General features: G+C 41.7%; 2 protein-coding genes across 2 annotated transcripts in view; one reads left to right on the top strand and one right to left on the bottom strand.

Annotated features, from left to right (window-relative positions):
- RANBP3L (RAN binding protein 3 like) overlaps positions 1-26,227 on the top strand; it is a 463,124-nt gene that overhangs the window by 262,625 nt on the left and 174,272 nt on the right. The window lies entirely within an intron of this gene.
- The window catches only part of LOC311621062 (sperm flagellar protein 2-like), a gene marked incomplete at its 5' end in the record, with an annotated part of 68,598 nt that overhangs the window by 30,600 nt on the left and 11,771 nt on the right, over positions 1-26,227 (bottom strand). Inside the window, 10 exons of the mRNA XM_084880837.1 lie at positions 113-251; positions 1,856-1,984; positions 3,782-3,929; positions 10,609-10,789; positions 12,654-12,805; positions 17,005-17,142; positions 17,518-17,656; positions 17,740-17,867; positions 18,840-18,988; positions 22,066-22,140. Of these exons, the coding sequence (XP_084736963.1) occupies positions 113-251; positions 1,856-1,984; positions 3,782-3,929; positions 10,609-10,789; positions 12,654-12,805; positions 17,005-17,142; positions 17,518-17,656; positions 17,740-17,867; positions 18,840-18,988; positions 22,066-22,140 (1,378 nt within the window). The remainder of the gene's footprint in view (positions 1-112; positions 252-1,855; positions 1,985-3,781; positions 3,930-10,608; positions 10,790-12,653; positions 12,806-17,004; positions 17,143-17,517; positions 17,657-17,739; positions 17,868-18,839; positions 18,989-22,065; positions 22,141-26,227) is intronic.

Here is a 26,227-nt window from a genome sequence, read left to right as displayed (position 1 = left end):
GTGCCGCGGAACAGCGGTTGAAAAACGCTGGTATACACCATAAAAATCTTTGTCAATTTTGGTCTTCGGAAGTTACCGAAGTGTATTTTCAAAGAGCCCTGCAGTCCTTTACCTGGCCATTTCATGCAAGTACCGCTCACCAAGCCACTTTTCCAGGAGTTTATACACCTCCACCACCTTTGTTACTAGATCTTCAAGGAAAGCCAACGCTTTGATCTTTATCAGCTCAAGTCGGAACTGGGTGGCTATCTCTATTTAAAAAGAGAAGTAAGGATTTTTTAATGTATTATATGTACATGCATTTTCTGATGAACTGAAGTCAAATTTTAAATCAATCATGCTTCGTCCTGTGAAACTATAGACAAAAATTTAATATAAAAATGTGGATCTCATTGAGAAGCAGATGCGGTAGAATCACTTGACAGTTTATTTAAACCAAAACTGTAGGAGAGCTCACATTTATTGCACTTCAGAATAATATCCTCCTTGACAAATAGGAATGGAAAAACACTAATAGATAATGTCCTAATTTCAGAAGGGGGAGAGAGTCTCTTGATTTGGGATGACAATGTCATTATCTTTCTCAGCACTGGGAAAACTGGAGTCAAGTTCACGTGTCCCAGAGCCAACTTCTCCACATTCTACCAGTTCAGCTCAAGCATTAATTCACCCGCTGGGAAGTCTTTCTGGACATTTCCCTGCTCCCCCTCCCCACCCTCTCCAATGCTCCCTTTGTCCTATAAACAGACCTTCAATATCACAACATGTTATCCGGGGTTGTTTGCTTTTCTCTTCCTCCAGATTGAGTTTTACTTTTGTTAATTTTGTGTTTGTGTATATATGAGTGTGTTCCCAGCGACTGTTACAGGGCTGGCACATAGTGGAAACCCGATAGACATTTACTGTGTGAACGAGGGAATTAACCACAGCAGGGGTCAGGTATGAATGAACTGGAAGATGAAGCAGGCTTAACTACTGAAAGCAGAGGTGGGGATGGGCAGTGGGAGAGAAGATGTGTCTTGTCTTTCCTGACCCCACAGATCTTTGTGTTCAACTTACTTCCTGTGTTCAATTCACCTGCTGGGAAGTCTTGGGATTATGGAAGCAGATGGTAGTGGGATGGGGGAAAGGGAGAAGAGGAGAGAAGCAAGGGATGGAAAACATCAGTAATAGTTAATGGTCATTGAGTAGTTAATGTGTCCCAGCTGACTTAATAATGTAATGTTATGATTTTGTCATCTACTATATTGATCATAGTTCCTTTCCAATTAGGACACTTTTGCTCATTTTCCTGATCTTTTCAAGTCCCACTTTACAATGTATTGTAAGACAACTTGAGGAGCCTGGAGGAGACTGTCTTGTGGAGTCATTGCTATCCAGAGACAAGGAGGTCCTTGGACATTATTGATCCATGACTGGCTCTCCTATGGGCTTTGCTCCCAAGAATTCACTTTCAGAGCCTGTTCAACTTCGGGTAGGGTTCATTTTTCAAATGAGATGCCTAAGTAAATCTTATTAGAATACAAAGCCACCTACCCAACCCTCTTTCCATCTGTAAAATCACATCAACTCTAGAACATTCTGTGTTTCTATTCTTTGAGATTATACATTACTGCTACTCTCCTAACTCCTTCCCAAAGTCTCTTTGTTGTTGTTGTTCTGTGAGGTCCTAGCAGACAATGATACAACAGTTAGATCTGATCTTCCTGTGGTCACATGAAAACAGCCAACTGAATGCTGTACTCTCCAGTTTGCCTTGTGTCCCCAAAGACACGGTTTGGGCTGGCTGTGGCCTATTTGCCTACTGGCCTATTTTCTACTGAAAAGGACCATCTTAGTTCCTTCTAATTGTTACCTTCAAATTGCAGGGCAGCAATATGTTCCTCCTTTATTTTTTGCCTCAGTTCATTCTTCTTTTCCATTTCCAGCATATCCTCTGGGGTTAGTGGTACAGGAGTGGCCTCTGCTATAGGTGGTGATTTACCTGAGAGGCCAACAAAACCCACCGAGTAAGCTTACGGTAGACAAGTGTACACACATGGTACTTGGACAGAATGAGTATAAAGTAGAATGTGTAGAGCCATAACCCTCTAGTGACTTAGAAAGGAGGAAACCCTGGTCCTGCTAATGTGAGTGTGAAATACTGATAGTAGCTCCCTGAGGACTCTCCACGTGGCATCTGGGCTGGACACAGATAAAAACGCCCCATTTGTGTGGCATCGTGGGAAAATGAGGTTGTGCAGCAAGTGCAGACATGGTTATGGACCAACTCCAAAGAGGCTGCGATTCAGAGTCTGGGGACAGAAATGGGCGAACCTCAACACACCAGGGACGCCATTGGCCACCTGTAGGAGAACAACTCTGTAAGGATTACTTACATCAGCCAAGTATTCCCAAGGTCTTCATCAAGAGAGGACCAGAGGATCATACTGCTGAAATGTAGCTGATGGTCACAAATCTGTAGTCTACTTACTTACCTTGCACCTAGCACATAACTGTACGTATGTCCATGATTACAGAAGAACATTGGAACCTAAGAGCTTGTCAGTATTTGAGAATTTGACAGTGTGATTGTTGGTTATGGGCCCAGTTTACATAACTCTGCTAAGTTCAGTAAATAGTTCTTGAAGAACCTTCCTCAAGGGGTTTAAGTCTTTTGAAGAAGACTAAGTGTAAACAAAGAAATTGTAATAGGTGTGTCGATAACAATAGCGGATCTATGTATAAGTTACAGATGGGAGAGAGCTCGATCTCCTGCATTTCTGTCTTATCGCCTGTGAAATGGAGAGACTGAACGCAACTAGTGAATCCCTGAGAGTAAATGGAAGTATCCCCTTTAAATGTTGCGTGTATCTTTCCTTCTCATCGTCTGAGATGCCCTGAACTGGCCTCTCCTTTATCGTGCTGCTACTCTTCCATTTGAGTCAAGGGCCACCACCCACACCCCTCCTTCCTTCCCTTCCCCCCTCTCACGGCTGCTTCAATGGGTTCCAGTGTTTCCCTGCCCCTCAGATGGAGTGGGGTGACCTTGTACCTCCTTCCCAAGAGCAGTGAGTTGCCAAAGGCCCATCTCTGCTGCTAGACTCCAGTCCCATGGGGCGAGGGGCCCTGCTCTGGTTTCTCTAAAATTCACATGTGTCCTCAGCACCCATCGCAGTGCGCTGCACATGGCGGGCGCCCAACACTCATGGTGAGCAACTGATGAGAGGAGTGACTGGTGTTCATGCGCTTCCTCCATCTCTTCCTCTCCTGCCCCGCCTCCCTGAAGAAATGCCCCTGAGGAAGCATTCGGAGTGGTGGGGTGGGGGAGGGAGGCAGGGCTCATCTCCAAGGGTAAGGGGAGGTCTCTCCCAACCTGTGATTTCTTTCCTCTCGGCTCTCCAGGAGGCCTCCAGGAGAGAAGGCCTTGACTAAAACCTGAAATCTGATTGAAACCTTAAACGTACGCACGCACATATAATCAGCTTTTAACTTCCTCTTGGTTATGGCAGTGAGTGTCAGCCCCTCGGCACACACTTTTCAGATCACACAGTGTCCTGTTGGAGTTCCTTTAACGTGTTCAAAACTGCCTTGGAGGTTAATTTTCCCCGGACATGCGTGGCTGTTTGGATAAACAGGTCAGGTGGGACTGGCTCTCAGTATGACTTACAAACCAAAACCTCAGTGCACAGGGGCCCGGGTCTCTCAGTGAAGCCTAACGGATCTCATTCAGCGGCTGAGAGGCTGGTGGGTGAGCCTAAATGCTGCTTTTCCACCAAGGAGAGGCCCAGACCATGAATACCTTTCTCTTTTTTGTCTGCGACTTTTTTCTTGGGCGGCTCCTTTTTGGCTTTTTTGTTAACGTTCGTCTGAGGAGACTTTTCTTTGGTTTCTGCTGGCTGGGTTTCTTTTTCCTCTTCCAGGAGCCTCTGCTGGATTTCCGCGGCCACCTGGTTGCAGAAGAGCAGTATTTCAGCGAGGGCAACGTTGTGAAATACGATAACCTTTTAGTTCCGTCCTCATGCGATTCCCCTGAAACCACCACACACAGCGTGCCCTGTATTCGGTCTCTCCAGCCCCCCAGCTCTCCTTTCAGGCTGGCCCTGGGCTTCAAGCAGGAAAACCTTGTCTCAAGGCGTGGACAGTTGGGGCTGTGCCTACGTAAAAGATTGGACTTTTTTTTTTTTTTTTTTAAATATTTTAAAATATATTTTATTGATTTTTTTACAGAGAGGAAGAGAGAGGGATAGAGAGTTAGAAACATCGATGAGAGAGAAACATCGATCAGCTGCCTTCTGCACACCCCCTACTGGGGATGTTCCCACAACCAAGGTGCATGTCCTTGACCTGAATTGAACCTGGGACCTTTCAGTCCACATGCTGACACTCTATCCACTGAGTCAAATTGGTTAGGGCAGATTGGACCTTTCTAAAGGAGTCCAAGTGGCTCTGGAGAGGTGCAGGGCATTTCTGGGTGAAACCCTGAGAAATAAGTGCCGAGGAAAGACTCCCAAAGGGGAGAAAGAAACCCTGCGCCCAGCCTGGAGGCAGCAGCCACGTGTAGTTCAACTTTAACATCTTCAGAAGGCAACTGGTGAGGAAATGGCGGTCCAAGAGAATTCATTTGTTTACTAAAGTACTTAGAGTGTCCAAGCTTGACATTGCTGCTGGGGGGTGTGGAAGGGGGGTGAATTGGGGGAGGGGTCAGAAGGAGAAAGAAGTTGGGTGGAGGTGAATAGAGAGATAAGGCACAATCTCTATCCTCAGAGAAGCTTAGTCATGGGGGCCAGATAGACCCGTCTATCCCTGTCTTCTCCCAATCCCTGCTGTACTCCATACCCCATGGCTTGGCATATAACTGTCCCCAGCTGTCCCATGATGCTAAGTGCCAACCCACCCTCCACATGGGCTGGGCAGCTCCTGAGAGCCAGGCCAGTGGGGCCAGTCCTACTTCTTGGCATTCTCCCTCTGGCACTGTGCTATGTTCAGAAGGGGTGGCTAGGAAATGCTTTTTAGATGATGAAATTTCTTTTTAAAAAATATTTTTATTGATTTTTTACAGAGGGATAGAGATTTAGAAACATTGATGAGAGAGAAACATCAATCAGCTGCCTCCTGCACACCCCCTACCGGGGATGTGCCCACAACCAAGGCACATGCCCTTGACCAGAATGGAACCTGGGAGCCTTCAGTTCGCAAGTCAATGCTCTATCTACTGAACCAAACTGGTTTTGGCTTGATGGAATTTCTTTTAAGATAATCATATTCCACAGCTTCTTCAGTATCAGCAGAACCTTGGAGGGATACGACGGAAAGGTCTCAAAGAGCAAGCTGGTGTGTTTTCTACTCAGATTTTCTTTTGATAAAAATGGACTTCGTGATATATACTGTACTTCCAAATTCTTGGTAAAAGCTGAAAGCTGGCTTGTTAACATTCCACCCTAAATTGCAAGCAATTCATTTTTGAATCTGTTCTTGCAAAGCACCAAGTTAGCAATTTCCTTTAAAATTGGATTTTTCTCCCTTGTAAACAACCTTGTGTTGGTGGTGATGATGATGATGTTGGTAATTATCATCATCTTAATTTTTGTATTCACGTCTTTCTCAAAAAAACAAACCACATAATTCACAATATATTTAGCAGTCTAGCTTGTAAGGCTGAAGGAACACTGAAATAATGCCTCGGCATGGTGGGCATTAAAGAGGACTGTTTCTTTGAAACCATTGCATACCTGCTAATTTGAAGGAAGTTTTCCTAAAAATTAGCATAGCATACTAAATGAGTAACTCCTGGTCAGACCACTGCAGAGAAGAAAGCCTGTGTGTGAAAGAGTTTTCTTTCAGGGCACTAATCTCAGCTGGCACTGTTTCCCTGCAATAGTTAACTGAACCACCTGGAGCTCTCTCATTTGGAACTCAAAAGCTCCTCAAGGTCATGTGATATCAAAGTCATAAATGCTTATTAGAAACATGAAAGCAGGATTTCAAATAATTATGAATAATATTAATTTGCAAACAATCCTTTCTCGTATGCTTTCTATGTGTTTGTTTTTTTTTAAAGTCCCACAAGGAAAGAAGTCCAATTTTGAATATCTCAACAAAATGATCTGTTACACTTGAAATTTCCAAAACACTTTTATATACGTTATTTCATGAAATCTTTTCAACCATCCGAAAAAGAGAAGGTAAGTAGAATGTCTTCCACGTGATACACTGAAGGAACAGAAGACTCAGACTTTCTTAAAATCACATAGCCTCAACAAGAGGAGTTGCCAGTGCTCTTTGTGCTGTAGCATATTCTCTTTCTAACAGTGTTTTATAAATTTAAAATGTCTACGTGTCATATTTTAAAATGTTATTTCCCCCCCCAGGTAACTTGAATGGGACTCACAAGACTTGCAAATTATGTTTATGTAGCTCCATTGGCAATACAAATAATTATTCACACTTTTTTTTTTTTAGAACTCCTAGCTCTGGTTTCCTATTCTCTAGTGCTTGGTAGCTGTTGTGGTCTTTGTGGTGATCACTACTATTATTGCTACCATCGCTAATATTAACATCAACATTATCAGAATGGAAGCAGCAGCATCTGAGACTATATTTAGGGCTTGGTGTCATGTTAGATGTGGACATTACCTAGGTATAGGGTATATAAATGTTTTAGAATCTAGTTGGTATTTAAGAAAACAACAAAATAAAAATTAAAACAATGCTCTAGATCACATGTGTCAAACACAAGGCCCGCGGGCCAAATCCAGCCCGCCAGGCCTTGCAATGTGGCCCGCACTGCGCTGTCATCACTGCACTCCGCTGTCAGTTTATGACATTGTCAGTTTATGACTGTTCAGTAAACCATTCGGCCCGCGATTTAGGCTGGATTTTAGATTTTGGCCCCTTCTCTGATTGAGTTCGACACCCCTACTCTAGATAATAAGAGCCAAATGAATGGGAGAGATAATAACTGTGAAAAGAATTGAAAGAGCATATGTCGTAGAAGGCAAGGACTTATGAAAACAAGCTACCAACTGGTCAGGAATCAGGGTGTAAACTAGTTCTGAAGATGTAAAGAAAGTGTAGAATTTATATGAAAAAAAGGAACGAGAAACTCAATTTAGGAAAGAGAAATGGGATTAGCCAAAGCATTGAAATGGTTAGTGTTCATTGAAAACATTGGATGCAATATCTCATCAGTTTGCTAGAGGGTTTGAATGGGAAAATAATTCCCCAAAAAATAATGAGGGGAAAAAAGGTAAATTTAAGGGGGCAGGGGAAAAACACCACAAAGTAAAATGAATCAATGAAGTTGGAAGTTAGTTCTTTGAAAAGACTGATATAATTGATAAAGTTCTGGGTAAGAAGATCAGGAAGGGGGAAAGCACAAAGATAAATATCAAGCAGATAATATACTGTGTTATAGTAACACAAACATAAAGAATATTTTAAAGAACTTCATGCTAATACAGTTGAAAATGTAGAAATGGAAACATTTTTAGCAACACAAAACTTAGCAAAACCAACCAGGTTTTTTCCTAAGAAGATACAAAAATAGAAATCACCCTATATCTATTTAAAAAAACGAATCCCTGTGTGGAGGGAGCAACAGAAACTCTTCATACAAACTTTCTATAAGCCTATGTGTCTTCTTGGCGAATGCTACCAAACATTTCAAGAAGAAATAATTCTAACTTCCACAAAATCTTCCAAAGCCATATCCCAATTCAACCCATGAGGCTAGTATTACCTGGATGCTGAAATTACTTGTTCAAAAATTTAAAAACCCTAAACAGGTTATTAAAAGAATAATTCAGCAATGTGTAAGAAGGATGAGGATCCATTACAATGTTGGACTTAGTCCAGGGGTGTGATGTCAGTTTAACATTATACAATTGATTAACATATGTCACATTAGCATGAAATGGGGAAAAAAATCACATGATAATCTCAATAGATAAAAAAAAGCATTTACTAGCACAATTAATTTAAAAACCTTCATAGTAAGCTAGAAATGAAAAGAAGGTTTCATGGTCTGATAAATTCTATGGAAAAAATATCTATAGCCAACATTTTCCTCTCTTGACAAGCTGATGTGAAAATGTGTATGGAAAGGCAGAAAGCCTAGAGAAGCCAACATGCTCTTGACATATGATGGCCAGGTGGGAAGATCTACTCATCCAGATAACAAGTCAATGTATATAACGATCAAAAAAGTGGAGATGTTGTATACAATGCTTGCAAACATTGTGTTCATTTTTATTCATAACGACCAACACTGGCCTTTAACGGGTACACGGATAGGCAGAGAGAGCAATGCAGTAGACAGAATTTGTGATGTGTGGTGGCAAGGATGATACCGCAGTGAAGTGGGGAAAGACGCCGGCGTTGCCTCTGAAAGCTGAAGCACTTTGTATAGTGTTGTCCACCCACATGGAAGATAGCACATTACATATGCCCCACAGAGATGCGTGCACGTGCACATCGGGGGACAAGTTCAAGAATGTTCACAGCAGCAGTGGCCACAATGACACCAAAAAGGGAGCCCACATGTATATCTGCTTAAACTGTGATCTATTTATATAAGGCAACGCTGTACAGGGACAACAGAACACAGCTGTGCTCAGCAGGATGGGAAGAATATCACAAATACTATCAAGCAGAAGAAGACACAAAGAGGCAGGAGGTAGAAGTCCACTTATTTAAAGCTCAAAGGCAAGCAACACTAAACTATGTTGCTTAGAGGTATAGACTTGGAGAATAAAAGAAAATCAAGGCAATGATTGTGAAGCAGGCAGGATGGGGGCTCCTGTTTGCAGGGAGGAAGGGTTCGGGCTGGGAAGGAGCACGTGAAGGATTTGGCAGGTGTAGACCTCCTCTCTCCCCACTGGGGTTCCAGGAGTATGCAATCTGGGCATGCAGTTCTATTTCATGCACATCTCATACGTGTGCCAAAATGCACATGCGTGGTTTTAAAAAGAAGCAAGACAATGGCACGAGTCTACAATCCCTTCTGAGAGGCAGAAAGCAGAAGGAGCACAAAGGGGCAGGGGACAGAAGGAAGGCATTGAGGCTGCTGTGGGACAAAGGCCAGAGGAAAGAACCCTGGAGGCGGAGTGGCCAGGAAGGGACTCGGAAAATGCCCAACCACAGTGCTAATTGCTCTCCAAGAGAGACTGTCATGCAAGATCCTCTTCTGCCTTTCCCACAAAATCTTTGGGAAGATTGGCTCTGCTTTCTGTTGGAATGGGGCAGGTCAGGGAGAATCAGAGAAGGCTTGGCACAGAACGAAGAACGAAGCTGCATCGGTGGGCCCAGGGCTGGGGGCGAGGGACCAATGCCGACCGAGCTCAACTCCGTGTGTGCCTTCTGAGGGGATGCAGTGCAGCCTCATACTAGATTAAAGTGACCGATGCTCTTCCTTTCTCCTTGGATCCGGTGAAGGCTCAGTGCAGGCAGGGACTATCATTACTTTACCTTCCAGGAAGGAGGAGAGGACATGAACTCTGAAGTCACACAGACCCAGATCAAACCTCTGTTTGGAGTGACCTTGAGCAAGTTTCTTAATCTCTCTAGGCCTTGGTTTTTCAATGTAAAGAGGATAATACCCTGTTTCCCCAAAAATAAGACAGTGTCTTATATTAATTTTTGCTCCCAAAGATGCGCTAGGTCTTATTTTCAGGGGATGTCTTATTTTTCCATGAAGAAGAATACAGTACACATTTATTGTTAAATAAAAATAAAGGAAATTTATTACCTGTATACGGTATGGTAGTACAGTAGTTGTCAACACAAACCAGACAAACTGTGAATCCTACAGTATCAAGAATTTACTCATTTATTCAATGACAATCATGTCATCATCTTATGGAACATCATCATAACAATCCAATTCCTGAATTTCCTGGTGAATTTCTTGTGACTCCATTTTGTTCAGAATCAGTGGACTAAATCTCTCATGTTTAGCCTAGGGGGGCCTTATTTTTTGGGGGATGCCTTATATTTCACTCAGAAGGAAACCGGTAAGTAGGTCTTATTTTCGGAGGATATTTTATTTTCGGGGAAACACAGTAATACTTACCCCATAGGCTACTTACGTATAATGCCTAGCAGAGCTTATAAACTAGGGGCCTAATGTGTATTTTGCTGGGCTCTGTAAATCTTTAAAAATTTGACTTAATTTCTAACATGTGACCATCAGTAGGTGTCACATAAAAATACGAATTTCTGGTTTTTCTTGTAAAAGTAAAAATCTGGTCATACTGGGCTTCGTCCTTCAATGGCCAAGTTGGTCAGGACCGAGTAGCCCATGCCTCTGAGACAAAGGTGTGATTTGCACTTGGCCATAGTCCCCCCTTCCCTATTGCCTCACACTTGACCCACTTCATTGACACTTCTGATTGGCCCTGTACTTGGAACCCTGCCTGGCCCGGCATAAAAAAATATCCTAAATATTGGTTCATTGCTTTCTTGAGCTCATATATTTGCCATTTTGTTTCACTTTATATTTCTTTCAGAAAAAAGTGGAGATATTGTATACAATGCTTGCAAACATGGTGAACATTTTTTATTCATAACGACCAACATTGGCATTTAATGAGTGGGTATCACTGAAATCCGTAAACAAGCGCAGCTTACCATGTGAGAGATGGCCGAGGAAGCCTGCTGCCAGGTGTCCAGGATCAGCTTCTCATCGGTCTCAAAGTTTAGCTCCACTTTCTCCAGCGAGTAGTCAGTCTTGCCCTTCAGGATGACTTTTGATTTGGGTTTGGAGACAGCTAAGTCCGTAGAAATGGATGTTCGAGAAACTAGAGGGATTCTTTGGAAAACAAACAAAAATATACTTTAACATAATTTTACTTTTCATGCCTATGTTACTCGGTGAATTTTGTTGTCTTGCTTTAAATCTCCACTTTCAAGGTTTTCCTGTTAGAAGCCTGCATTCACATCTTTGTGGTCTAGAACATCTTACACACACACACACACACACACACACACACACACACACACACACACACAAGGAAACTGGAAACAAAGACCAGACATGATTTTCAGGGTTAGTTCTTAGTAATTGTGAGGAGGGGGATTAAACGTTGTCTATTGTGAAGAAATGCCGTTTTGAAATGTGCCCAGGGCATACACTTCCGACACGGAGCAAATCCTCCCTCGGAGAAAGCCAGCCACGTGGAACAGGGTCTCGCTTCTTCCAGCTGACCAGCATCTGGCTTTCTGAAGCCGAGGGTGAGGAAGCTGGTGTGGCCGGGGTGAGCTCTGCAAGGGGCTCCAGCAGCCTGGCCTCTCTTGCACTAGGCTGGCCTCTGCTGTCTCTGTGTCCTGTAAAGTGATGTGGGCACACAGAGTTACATCTCCATCTCCCTCTCCCTCCCGTCAATCATATTGCTGCTCCACCTAGGGTGTTCAGAGCCTCGGAGGGACAGTCCATCACCTAAGGATCCTAGGATCTCAGACCAACAGGGGCAGGAGAGAGCCTGGGGCAGGATGCTCCCTGGGACTGGGATCCACTGGGTGGCAGAGTGAGCAGAGCTTTCGGCTTGGGTAAGGGATGGGGAGAGGAGCCCCAAGGATGCCTTGGTTGAGGCCTGTGGAGGAGCAAAAGGGGAGCACGCACTAGGGTTGGCAGTCCAGCTGCGGGGGAATAGAGCAGTGGCTCCGACAGTGGATTGGGATTGTGAGCCCCAGCAAACAATTAGCTGGCCTGGGCGTTGCTGTTTTTTTTTTTTTTAATCCCCACCTGAGGACATTTTCCCATTGATTTTTAGAGAGAGTGGAAGAGAGGGAAAGAGAGAAAGAAATCGATGTGAGAGAAATACATCGATTTAGTTGCCTCATGCACACACCCTGACCAGGGCCCTGGCTGGGGAGAAGCCTGCAACGAAGGTACGTGCCCTTGACTGGAATTGAACCCGGAACCTTTAGGTCCACAGGCCGTTGCCCTATCCACTGAGCCAGACCGGCTAGGGCTTAAAGACTTTTTGCTATCTGTTCATAGCTTCTCAGGGTTTGGGATCTTGTCCCTCACAGTACCCACCTATTGAATCTATAAAATATTTTTTAATGAAACTTTCATATTTCACAGGAATGTTTGGCTGATAATATAATTTTTGTTCCACCCTAACCACTGAGTTAGTTTTCTTACTGGCAGGAATCCGATGTTAGACCACTAATGTCTTTTAGTTTCACAACATCATAATCACATATGACTGAGTCTTTACTATTTCACAAATTTCTTATCTGTAACAGAAGACTCATAACCCCTTCCACTTTCATGTTCATAGTATGATACATATACACGTACACACAGAGAAGCCTGAGATTTCCATGAAGTGGTAGAGGCTCACACTCCCTTAACTGGAAACCCTTTGGTTTCAGAATTCAGAGTGCATACACTCTACATCATTTCTATTATTCATAGCAGAGGCTGTGGCAACATTCCATAACAAAACACACTATCCCTCTGCAGCAAAAATATTCATCATCAGTGGGATACATACTGCATATCAATAGTCCTAAGTTGAAGTTGGAAAAAAATATTCAGTTTTTAGAGCTTTTTGGATTTTGGATTTGCAGATACAGGAGTGTCATTTTTATAAGTGGTATTCTATTTAAAGTCTTAAAGCTTAAAGTTCAGGCAAATTACAGCATGACATCATAATGTGTCTTACCTAAACTGGCTTTCCAAAATCTCTTTAGCATCCAGTTGGATCAATGGGAGGCGAGTAAATTTCTTATTGTCTTCTATTGGGATTTTGCCTTCCATTCCCTTGTAATAATCTTGAAGGAGTCTCCTTGTATCTTGAAAACGGTTCAGTTCTGCCTTTAATAGCAATTATAATATCAATACCCCCCTATACACACATATATAAAAAAAAAAACCATCAATCTGATCTGCGTATATTTTCTATATAAGCTCTGGGAACACTATTTCAAAACATTTAGGTTGAAATCAATTTTCTGGAAATTAAGAAAGAAAATTGGCTACACGTGTATGTGTAAAATTTCATACAAGTTGAAGAAAACTGGTGACTTTGCATTTTCTGAACTTACTGAGTACAGGAGGCCCAATGCACGAAATTCATGCAAGAGAGGCCTTCCTTCCCCCAGCTGCTGGCACCAGCTTCCCTCTGGCACCCGGACCCGGGCTTCCCTCACAGCCAGGGCCTCTTAATATTGTGACAAAAGATTGCATGATGTCTGATGTGGTGTAGAGCATATTATTCACTATTTTGATATTAAGAATTCTTTCTGTGTCCTGTATTCAAGCAATCACTATATTATTATAATAAACATTTGAGTGTCTTTTGACATAGATCACATGTTAGTTGATTTGAGAGGTACCAAAACTATTATAAATGTAAATATAAAATGCATATACAAAAAAACTGAAATACAATATAAGACTAGGCTTGGTCCTCTAGTTGTGGATAAAGGAAAGTGATGATGAGCAGTTCTCTTGTTCAATATGTAGGGTATGGTAAGATCATACCTCCCAGTCAGACCCTCTGCTGGCTTTGCCAGTAGGTGCCTTGAGGGGAATGGAGAAGCACAGAAGAGCTGGTGACGAGGTGAGCATCAGTTATTCACCAGTGACTCCCTGCCAGCCAGGTCACTTCCCTTTGCAGCAAGACACACAGGAGTTTTCCCACCTTTGCTGCCATTAGGTGTCAGTCTTGTCGGCACATCTGTGCTTCTCTTTGGTTGTGTAAATGTGGCCTCGGACTTTGCTTTAGTCAGTGGGGCTACTTAAACAGGTATCTGAGGCTCAGATGTACTCCACATAGCCAGTCATTACAGAAAGCCTCTCTCCTAAAAGGAAGGAAGCTGGCCTAGTGTCCAAAACCCTTAGCTGCGCCTGACCCGAGGGTGTTTCTGAAGGGAATCCCATATTTATCAAGCAATTAATGTCAGTTATTTCATAAGACAATAACTTGCAAGAGACTGTCTTGTACAATTCATATTCAGTTTGGAACAAATAAGTGTCTGCTCTGCATTGTCGTCCACAACAAAAGACAAGAACAATTTTAATAAGTTTGTTTTGATTCCCCCAAAGCTAAGCCAAATTGCTTCTGAGAAGCTGTTCTCAGCAGTATCAAACTTTTCCAGCTAAAACAATGGAACAGGAAGAAATTCATTCGGTTCGTTAGAATCTATGTTAAACAATAGAATTACTATTCATATATTGTTTTAAATTATGGGACACATTTGAATTGCTTGTGGATTGTCAACGTAAATATATGTTTAAGTAAGTTCACACTAGCATTTGGAAATGATTAGGGAAACAAAACATTTTCCTTGCCAAGAAACCCAAATGAGTTTTAAAATATCCACATATGGCCAAATTTCACAGTTTGGCAGTAAGTGTTTGTACCTGCCATGCTTAGATTTGCTAAAACAGTGGTGTGAAAATGAGTCTTGTAAACTATACTCATGAAAACCTGCACGAAACCCCTGGCAGTGAGCAGCATGCAATGGCCATCCCATGTACAAAGTGGCTGTTGGCAAATAACGTTGGGGAAGTGAAGAAATGCGTTGTGAGGTTATAAAAATCATTAATAATTAATCTATAGCATTATATTTTTGGTAAATAAAGTGAGAGACCAGGAAATTATTTCCTCTTTAGCTTAGAGAATTGAACTCTTTAATTATGACTAAGTTTAGTAGATCCTATTTTACACCATTGATAATTGGTTCTAGGCCAGTGGTCGGCAAACTCATTACTAGTCAACAAAGCCAAATATCCACAGTACAATGATTGAAATTTCTTTTTTTAAAACTTAAATTTCTTCTAATGCCACTCCTTCAAAATAGACTCGCCTAGGCCGTGGTATTTTGTGGAAGAGCCACACTCAAGGGGCCAAAGAGCAGCATGTGGCTCTCGAGCCACAGTTTGCTGACCATGGCTCTAGGCTAACATTGTTTTGTTATTTTATATAAGAGGGCAGAATTTGATACATCTCTAGCTAAGCATAAGTAAGATGCCATTCTATATCCAGGATTCTCATATAAGCAGAATTAAACAACACTTCCCTCACCTTAAAAACTAGTAAGTAATGCTTTCTTATTATTTTTCTTGTCCTAAAATCTTAGTGGCAGGAATCTTAGAAATGATCTAGGGTAGCATTCTCTGAAATTTATTTGGTAGAAAATGTATCCTATAGACTGTCCTCTTTTCCCCATAGTTGCTTTTTAGCTGTGGACTCGGTTTCTGAGAGAGAGAGAGAGGGAGAGAGAGAGAGAGAGAGAGAGAGAGAGAGAGAGCGAGAGAGCGCCTTAAACCTATTTATTGCTGAGATGTGAGAGTTATACCTTTTCCAAGTATTGCCAGGACTACTAAGAATGATTCGCAAAAATTCTCTATTCCCTTTACCTGCACTAGTGGATTTCAGTTATTTCTGCTGTAAGCATTTGACACACCTGTTTCAACATCCGGTCTCTGCTTGCCCAAACGCATGTCCTGGGATGCTACCCAGATGAGCTTCAGCTGCTTGGTTGTATCACTTTAATCTTTTGCACTATCCATGCCTTGTACGTCCCATCAGGATCCCAGAGTTAGTCATTGGCGAGGCTGTTCCAGGTCAACCATGGTCAACCTCACAGGTTTCTATTGACTTTTCAGGCCAATGGTGGTCCAATCTGCCATGCACCAGGGGCTTGTTCTGGACAAGCCATTTGTTAGAAAAGCATTCCTTGAGCCCCTATTGTATCTTAGCTCTGGCGATTACCAGCTAAATATTCTCATTTTTGCGGTAGGTCCTCATGTAAGTGATTCAGCAGATTAGAAATGCCCCCTTTCCATTCTCTGCCCGGAATGCTATTCGCTTAGGTGAAAACATTCATGTACACATAGCTTGACAACAGCCTTCTCACCCTTAGAGAGATTAAATTTCAGACAGGCTTCTTCCTAACCCTAGGCTCATGACCTCCTTTGTTCTTAGTGTATTTACTTTATTTATTTAATATATTTTTATTGATTTCTGAAAGGAAGGGAGAGGGAGAGAGAGACAGAAACATCAATGATGAGAGAGAATCATCAATGGGCTGCCTCCTGCATGGCCCCCCACCAGGGATCGAGTCCACCCCCTGGCATGTGCCCTGACCAGGAATTGAACTGTGAACTGTGGGTTCATAGGTTGACACTCAACCACTGAGCCATGCTGGCCAGGCGGTATATTGACTTTAGAAAACTTGTCATTGTAAATCTTTTCTCTGTCCCTTTGAGATATCTTTTGATGACCGTGTCTGTTTTAGAACCCAGACTGTCTTTTTCTATGAGCTGGGAATCATCTCTTTGAAATGTAAGCATCAAGGACGAGAGCCATTTAGGTCTCGGTTCCTTTGGGAGGATGACTTGGTCCAAGTGGTCCAGCTTCCTCCTGTCTTGAGCATAAGACATAGTTTGCTCCCGCTTTAGGCAAGGCTGGTTAGAAAACAAAGGTGGCCACTAACTTGTTCCCCTCAGCCACCCCAGGTCTTAGGAACGGTATGCCCTTATCCCTGGCAGAGCTTGGGCTGTGCTCTCTCCCCCACTGTTGATAGCAGGCTGGTGGGACTTGCTATTTAAATATGTTAATCAGGTTGTTTTCACGAATGGTCTGCTTTTCCAATCCAGGCATAACCTTGTTTTCTGGCATCAAATGCTCGCAGAGCCTGATCTGGTGCACACTTCAGATCTCTCTCCTGGGCTTCGGCTGACCACTTCGGGTGTGCGATGTGAGAGGCTAACGAGGGGCCACCACCAGAGACACATCTCCGCCATCCCCTCCATAGCTCCGGGTGGTCTGGAAGCAGAGCTGGTGGGTGGCTGCTTGAGATGTCCCCGATTCCGGGGCTTGTCTGGCTGGATCCAAAATGCTTTCTTTCTGCTGACTTCCTGGGCTGGGAGCTCAGGTCGGGCAGAGTGCGTTGGGTAAAATGAGCCCGGAACAGACCAGACCCTCCACATTCCCAAGGGACTTGTGTACATGGGGCACGTGGCTGTGGCGGGCGGAGCCGGGGTCATCCTGACCGCGCTCTTACCTGCATCAGCGAGAAGAAGTTGTTAATCAGGATCCCAGTGGAGTCCTGCAGCCAGCTGTTGCCGATGATGTCCAGCCGCTCCTGCTCTGCCTCCTCCTTTCGGGCATCGCAGATGTCCCACAGGCGGTCTCGTAGATCCTGGGCAGAAGAAACATCGCTGTTTATTTGAATGTAATAAAACTCAAATCCTCCGCCTGTCTTCACAATGACCCTAAAGACAATGTAGACTCAATACACGTCATTCAACAAATATTTATTTTGCTTCTATTCTCTCTGAAAGTCACCAAGTCACACACCCATGTTTTTGCCTTGGTTTTCCCTCTTAACTGAAGCGCTAATCCCCAATATCTCCATGGCTCACTCAGCCACTTCTGTACTGAACTTGCTCCTTCTCGGCGGGCCTTCCCACAGGAATTCAGGCCATTTCCCTCTTCGTCCTAATGCCTCAGGGAAGTGAGGAGGGCATGGGCTAGGGGTCTGCAGCCCAAGAGAGTGTGTGGCCCAGCAGCTTACATTCACTCTTTCGTGTAATTCCGCCTTGGTTTCCTCATCATCCCACAAGTCCTCAGGAAGAGAGTTGAAATCAGCCTGCCATTGAGATACAAAATCTTGCTTCTGATCTGGACGTCTTAGAAACTGCTGGAAACTCGTGCTGTCAGGCATTAAAAGGATGAGCTGGCACCTGCATGTCATGCCTGCAAACTGCAGCATTTCAACTTGGGGAGCTTTACTTACCGAATCTCATACAAGAAAGCAAGCACAATGTGCTGGTCTTCTCGCAGGTTCCTCAGGACTAATTTGATGGAGTTTGCATAGGACCGTTCTATTAGTTCCCAGTACGGTGCTAAGAATGAAGGCATGTCCTGTTAAATGGAAAAGCATGCAGATCATAATTGCAAAGTGAAAGTCTGAATAATTGAGTCAAAAGAAAATACTAAGCAAGAAGGTCAAGATGCATAGTTTGGCTTAGTGATATCAGTTATTCACATCCATAATTACATAACTTCATGTTCTCATCTTCACATATTTTCTGTGGTAACTTCCCCCTCAATACGAATTAATTAATTAAAGAGTTTATGTTGTAATTGGGGAGGTAAAACATTTCCTAGGAAACCTCAATAATAACAGTTATATCACAATCACTGAAATTCATGACTGAGTCTCAAATGCCTGGCACAGATGGCCAGCTAAAGGAAAGGCCAATCTGTGTGATGTTCCAAGATGATTTCTCTATTAAGGCAATTAGATGTACGGTATCTAGCTGGCAACTGGGCGCTGCAGTTGTCAGAGAACAAAGAACTGAATGGCGCTCCCAGGGCCCACCTCGGGCACCTCCTCACCTGAATGAGAGCACCCATTTAAAGTCCTCAGCCAGACAACTACCTGTTCTTTTATTAGTTTAGTTAGCTTCCAAACATTTCCTCTATTTCTGAAAACCAGAGGTTAAACTTCACTTGAAACCATTATGATGGGCATGGAAACATGGAGAAGGAGCTATAATTTGCTCCTGATATGTTCTCTGGGGAAGTCATTTTTCCAGGAAACTGCGTCTCTGCTTGACCCCGGGGAGAAAATGGGTCCTCACAGGAGCCATTTGCTCCCCTGATTTCTGTACTCAACAGCAGTTCAACAATGGTGCACTCAACAGCAGTTCAAAGCATGACTCAGTAACTTGAGGGAGTGGAGAAAGGGTGAGATGTGGTTCAACGAACAGTCTCAAAAAATCATCTTGGTTTTTTGATGAATATATTCACCAACATATAGGTAATGGTGTGATTCTTACTGTAAATGATAAAAAGAATAGATTCTACTAGCCTGGATCCAAGCCGCCATACCTCAGGGATTGGTTCATTCACGTAGACCCATTCTTCTGATCCTGGCTTAGGTGGTGGTGGCCCTACCGGAGTAGGTGACAGAACTGTGGGTTCAGGAGGTGATTTTCTTCCGGATCCTTTTCCTCCTGACAGTTTTCCTTTAACAGAACCTTAAACATGCATAGAAATTATTCCACTACAAGTAGGTGAACGGGAACAGATTCTGGCGGGCAAATAAATATATGAATGCCATGGACTTCAGGCAATTCATTAATTACATTTTAAGCAAATCTGGGTTGCATCAACTAATCAAAAATAATAAACCCCATTTTCTACAGCCCAGAAATTGGCCAATAATATAAATACTAGTGTTTTTTTAAGCAATACAACTTTTCTTGTTCATTTGACTATGAAAAGCAACTTGATATTTTATTTTTATTCCTGTCCTTTCTTCCACAATGAACATATAGTTCTTACAAAGTTTAGAGTCTATAGTAGTAGTTCTCAACCTTCCTAATGCTGCAACCCTTTAATACAGTTCCTCATGTTGCTGAGGAATCATAAAATTATTTTTGTTGCTACTTCATAACTGTAATTTTGCTACTGTTAATGAATCATCACGTAAATATCTGTGTTTTCCTATGGTCTTGGGCTCTACATCTGCGGTTCTCAACCTGTGGGTCATGACCCACAGGTTGAGAACTGCTAGCAGGGTCACGTATGGCATATGGTAGCTCCTGAATAGTCCCACATTCCCTGCATGAGACATTGGGTTTCTGAGTGGAAAACTATATTTCTTGCTGGAGCCAGGGAGTATGGATAAAGGTAATTGTTATGCCATAGCCTGGTTGAATTAAGGCATTAAAGAGACAGAAGGAGAGGAGAGGGGAGAGAAGCTGAGAGGAGAGAAGGGAAAGAGAGGGGAAGGAGAAAGAGGAGAAGAAAGAAGAGGGATAAAAGGAGGAGAAAGAGACCTAATTTTCAGTTCAGTATCAATATGGGAATGAGAACTGTTGAGTGCACCCTAATGATCTGAAAGACTGTGACTGACCAAGGCCCCTTGATTCAGAAAGAACCACAACTTCCTTAAAGAGTCAAGGTTGTCAGAGTGTAGAAAGTCATTCAGTTTAAATTCTGCTTATATTCAGATTAATTATCCAGATCCTAGGTGCAGTTTATAGATGCCTGTAGAACTGGGAGCACGTTCTTTCCCCAAAATATATGTATGGAATGTTGTTTGAATAAAAATGCTCTTTAGGAAGCAAATACATCTTCTACTTTAATGCTAGTTAAAATATATGGGTTATTTGTAGAGGGGGAAATTGGCAGTTATATTTTATGAATAGTTTAGGTGAGTTCTACTTATATATTTAAAAAGAGTATCCATTATTCACAGTTCTAATGTTGTACCTAGATTTTTTTTTAATTTAAAAAAATTTAAGAAAATCTTTGTTCAGTCAATAACCAAAATGTTCATCTATTTTTTTCTGTTGATAACTTTTCATCCTTTGACTTGACTCTCTGGTGCAATAAAAGTGAGAATGCTATGGCCACTTCAAGATAAATTTCTCTAAGAAATATTCCTAAGAAGATCCTTGTAATTATCAATGTGAGATGAAATGAGTTTTTTTCCTTCTTCATCTATTTCAAATATTATTAAATACAATAGAATTTCAGTAAAATAAGAGCAACATTTTTTGTTAAGTGCCTGGAGTTACTTAAGTTGAATAAACTACATAACTCCAGTGTATATATTTCACTAGTTGAACTTGTATCTGCTCATTGTTTGTTTAGAGTCTGTATACTTTTATGATCTTAGAGCATGTGCACTATTGTGTCTAACTTGATGGTTTAGTACCTAATATGCACAGAAATAATTAAATCCTACTTCTGATGATTTTATAATAATTCATTTCATTTTGTTGATCTCACTAAGAAAGCAAGGGATGAATCATGTAAATGTGAAAACTATTCTCCTATTAGTATAAGCACGTGAGAGGTGAGCATAAATAATAGCCCTTAACATTTCAGCTAAAATGTTTATCTCAGTGTTAACTCACCAAGTGGCTCTACGTATGTAAGCCCATCAGGGCATATAATCAGAGACGGATGGTATTCTCTTTGAGATTCCCAGATATGTATCTTTAAATGTCGAAAATAAAGCATTTCATTTTGTGAACATTGCACACTCTTGGGGGGCAACTCCATTGGCAATTTGTAGTGAAAGTTAAACAGAGGTACCCACTTCCTGACAACCCACTCGTGCCCCCTGGAAAATGCCAGCTGTCTGTATCCAGAACTACCTTTCAAGCCCTAATTAACGAGCCACTGCTGCAGCTTCAACATAAATCTAAATAACATGCTTTTAGAAGCGGGGATTTCCTTTATCGACTGTCAATTACTTTAAAATATACCCCCCTTATTTCACAGAAACAGTCAAGTTAAAATAGGGGGAAAAATCATAAATGAAATTAGGGTCAGGAAAAATACAACTCAAAGAAGAAGGTCAAAACCAGTGGAGGAATTAGAAGGCAGATACTGAGACCTAGGTCCTTGCATAGATACTAAATCTGAGTCACTAATCGGCTCTAAACTTTTAGACAGGAGAGAGAGAGAGAGATAGATAGAGAGAGAGAGAGAGAGAGAGAGAGAGAGAGAGAGAGAGAGAGAGAGGGAGAGAGAGAGAGAGAGAGAAAGAGAATGGTACCCTTAAGCTAATTATTTAACCACTTAGAGAAAGAAGAATTTTCCTGTCCCTTCATTCTAAATGAAATTTCTCACTGCGGATTTCCTAGAGGGGCCATTGAATGATGTTGTGGGCATGCTACCCCTTCAGAAAATGTAATACCAGATTATTGTTGGTATAATGCAAGTTCCACCTGCACTGCTATGTTATGTCATGAAGTCCAGTGAGGATTTTATACCAAAGTGCTTATCAGTGAAAGCAATTCCATGGGAACCCAAGAAATAGGTTCAGCATGTAGCTTTCTGATGATGTAGCTTAGCCCAAGGATAACATCTATAGTATCTGTGATGAATGGGTATTCTGAATATTAGATGTTCTTGAAATTATTCCTCACAGGCATCACTTTTCTCAGCAGGACCTTTGCTAAGAGCCAGGCTGCAGACACAAGGATGTTACAGTCTTCGGCAGGAGCGTATGGCCCGAGAGGGGTATTCACTGTATACCAATAATCTAGCTTTTCACCGAGGCAGAAAGTGCAGAGTGATATTTGATCAGATATACCTTTTCTTTTGACTGCAGCATCACCTTTCTTCCCCTTGCCTTCTGGAGGAGAGTCTTGCTTACCATGCAGGCGTTCTAAACAAAATTCAACACACACATATCATTTATGGTTTTCTCTCATAGTCTGAGCTAGATGATGTGTAAGCAATCAAATGCTGCTTCTCACAGATAGACAGTTACATTTGTGAGCCCCATAAAATGGCTCAGGCCTTTACCATGAGTTAAAATTCATCAGAAAACAGGCTGTGGTTCAGAACGTCTTGAATGACAACCTCGTTAGAACTATTCTATTCTGTCACACAGAAGTTTAGTCCTAGTTTAACACCAACATTTCATAGTGGGTTTGTTTGTAAATTCTTTTACAAATATATATTTTATTGATTTTTTACAGAGAGAAAGGGAAAGGGATAGAGAGTTAGAAACATTGATGAGAGAGGAACATCGATCAGCTGCCTCCTGCACACTCTCTACTAGGGATGTGCCCGCAACCAAGGTACATGCCCTTGACTGGAATCAAACCTGGGACTCTTCAGTCTGCAGGTCAACTATCTATCCACTGAGCCAAACCAGTTAGGGCTATAAATTCTTTAATTCAACAGACCTGTAGGGTTTTAAAAGTTAGTCACATATCCATTTGAAGCGTATGGCTGTGTTTGGATTTATTTCAACTGAAGGATCCTTATACAACACGACAACTGAGTTGGTAATAGAATGATTCCAAAGCACCTCAAAGAAGAGTTAAATAACCACATGCTTTGATATGGCGCATCCTTGAACTTCCCTCGACCACACTCTTGGTTACTTGTGACTTCTGCAGTTCCATTTTTCATTGACTATAATTTGCAATGCAGTGGGTAGATTGGATATATTTATTATGGATTCCCTGAAAGCTAGTCCAAAAATATATTGAAAGAGAGAAAATGAGAAACTGATGATCTGGAGGTCAATAAGATGTCCCAATTAATAAATTGGTTCCTTGGGAAAAAAAATTCACTACATCCTGCATTATTCAGTCAATAAATTCAATCATTTTTTCCCATTCCCCTGGAGCTACAGTATTTTTCTTCAGTAGAAATATGAATATATAGGACAATTTAAATGTCTGTGATGGAGAGAGACCCTATTGGAACCTATTCTTTGTATTTAGAAGTGATAGTTATAAGTACATGTAAATGCATACCACATATCACTTACATTTAAACATCTCAAATTCAACAACCAAGAGTCCATAGAAATAAGACAAGTACAAGACAGAGGAGGAGTACCTTGAATCTTTGTTAACTTCCAAAAAGGACTTTCTATATCCAAATAGCTGACCTCCAGACTCATAAATAAATAAATAAATAAATAAATAAATAATAAATTCAAACATTTTAATTCATCCCTTTTTAAATAAATAAGCTTAATAAAATAATAATGATGATGATGATAAAAGTCAATGTATGCTTCTAGTTCCTTTAATAACATTATTCTGGGTAATCAACTGTTTAACTCACTCTACACTTAAGCTCAAGGCAACAGAGAAAAGAAGATAAAATAGTGGTACCTAAAACAAAACTTATAAAGTATTGTGGGCAAGTCTAATTTCTGCTGGGACAGCATGCACTCTGTTCACATTTGTGTGTGTGTGTGTGTGTGTGTGTGTGTGTGTGTATTAATCAGTTCTAAAATATATTCTGAAGTCTTAACAAATATTCTTAACTAGCAGCATGGGTGGTTTGATCACAGTGAGAGTTTTAGTTTTAAATAAAATTCTGACATTTGGTAGTAGATTTGGTACTAAACTCTTTACTATACCATAACTCTGAAGTTTTCAAGCTTAATCCTAAGTGCATTTGCAGGAGATGTAAAATGCAGAACCATATTCAATGTACACTTGGACAAAAATCACCTAGTACTCACTAAGCTATGCCCATGCTTCACTCTTGACCCCATTTCCACCCTTAATTTTTAATTTTTAATTTTTTTTTTTTTACTAATTCCTATTCTTTTCATCTCAACTCCTAAAGGTGATTCTAGTTGGGTGTCTGAGTTGTGCATGTTCAGAGGCCTCAGGCTTTTAGTTCTGAAATCTTCTCTTTTGAAAAGTTGTAAATTTTTACATAAAAAATAAAATCTGCTAGAAAATTTCCTCCTAAAACTGCTTAACCAAGCTTCCCTGAGCTTTAGGGGCAGCGAGGCCTGTTCTATTGCCCCCACCCCACACCCCCCTACCCCCCAGAGTGATATCTTTACCCAGCGATCTCCTTGCAGTAGGCATTACAGTGGGAAGGCAGACATTAGGCCTCTGGATGAACCCTTCTGGACATTTTTAAAGACCAGGCACCAGCCCTGTCCTTGGTGGAAAAAAAGAGACAGCAGATCCAACCACTCTTTGAAGCAACAACAGCTTTATTATATCTCCAGTGCACAGTATTCAAGAACAATTTTAAATTCACAAGGAAACTTCCGAAACTCAGACTGAGCTGTGTCATGACCAGAAACACCAGAGATTGGTTTGAGGGCCTGGCTCAGGTACATGAACCCTCCCACCCATGAGCAGGCTGAGGGGTCGGGGGAAGGAGAGCTGAGCCACAGGTTGAAGGCGCATCTGACTTGAGCTGCTGTGGAGACTTATCTTCCCAGTTCTACCAGACATTTTAAAGATTTCCATTTTTCCTCCAATCTCTGAATTATTTTTATAAAAGTTCCTAGTGAGATGGTGGGGAAGGGTGTATATTTAACTCACAGCTTTGTGGATTTTTTGTTTTTTTTGTTAATCCTCACCTGAGGATATTTTTTTCCATTGATTTTTAGGGAGAGTGGAAGGAAGAGGGAAAGACAGAGAGAAATATCAATGTGAGAGAAACACATTGATTGGTTGCCTCCTGCATGCACCTGACCAGGGCCGGGCCAGGGAGGATCCTGCAGCCAAGGTACGTGCCTTTGAGCAGACTGAACCTGGGGCCCTTTGTTTCCCAGACCGATGCTCTATCCACTGAGCCAAACCAGGTAGGGCACAGCTTTATATTTTATTGTGCATGTGATAAAAAACTTTTTTTTTTTTAAGAGTTTGTGTATTTTGCCTTTACTTAAGTCCCATTTTGTTGGAATATAATGGTCTTTCATAGACCATAGCATGTTGCTAAGTCTTCGAATTTATTTGTTTAATATAAATAAATTGAATTTAAAAATGTTCAGGCCCATTTCAAATCTCCATGAAGCATGAAGATGATGAGGTTGGAAATACAATCATGATAGACTATCAAGAATATACCCAGATAGCTCAGTAGGCGTGGCTCAATGGCTGAGTGTTGACCTATGGACAGGAGGTCACGGTTTTATTCACAGTCAGGGTACATGTCAGGTTGCGGGCTCAGTCCCCAGTGTGGGGTGTGCAGGAGGCAGCTGATTGATGAGTCTCTCTCATCATTGATATTTCTCTCTCTTTCTTCCTTTCCCTTCCTCTCTCAAGTCAATAAAAATATATTTTAAAATAATTTAAAAAATTTTTAGATATACTCAGATAGACTTGGGTAATTGTACCACCTGCCACTCATAAAGCTGAAACCAGAAAATATAGCCACATTTGTTCCTGTATACAGACCAAATTTATAATGATATTATACTCTACCAACATCATGCATTTCAACAATTAAGCACTTAACATTTGTCATTATTTTCATTGTCTGTCACATAATTTAACAGTCCTTAGTGGTTAAGAAGCTAGAAAAAATGTACGCTACAAAATATTTTCTATACAAACTCTTTATCCATATATATTACATATTACACTATATACTTCTCCTATCCTTTTGTAATCATACTGCACTGAAGATTAAGTTACATATAAATCCTAGTCTCTAACGAGTACTATTGTTCCCTTATTCTGTGGATATCTGCTTATGCTCATTCTCCTGGTCATAAGATGTTCACAGGATACGTAAAACTACAGCTCAGCACACAGAGGGCTGTGCTCCTGGTCTGCTCTAAATCCCTTCTGATGATACTCTGTACCTTTTCTCTTCCCGTCCGTGGACTTACTCTAATCAGTAGACTTGGGTGTGAGGACTTCATGGTCCCCACCCCCTGGGCTTTGTGACAACCAGGCTCTTAGCTCCTAAGGGCTCTTCACCTCCATCTGAGCTGTGGCCCGTTCCCACAGGACCAGAGCTGCTGAGTC

Source organism: Pipistrellus hanaki, assembly GCF_964339955.1.
Source record: "Pipistrellus hanaki genome assembly, chromosome: 4".
Classification (NCBI taxonomy): Eukaryota; Metazoa; Chordata; class Mammalia; order Chiroptera; family Vespertilionidae; genus Pipistrellus; species Pipistrellus hanaki.
Note: the sequence above shows the minus strand (reverse complement) of the source record. Positions and strands in the feature narration are given on the sequence as shown.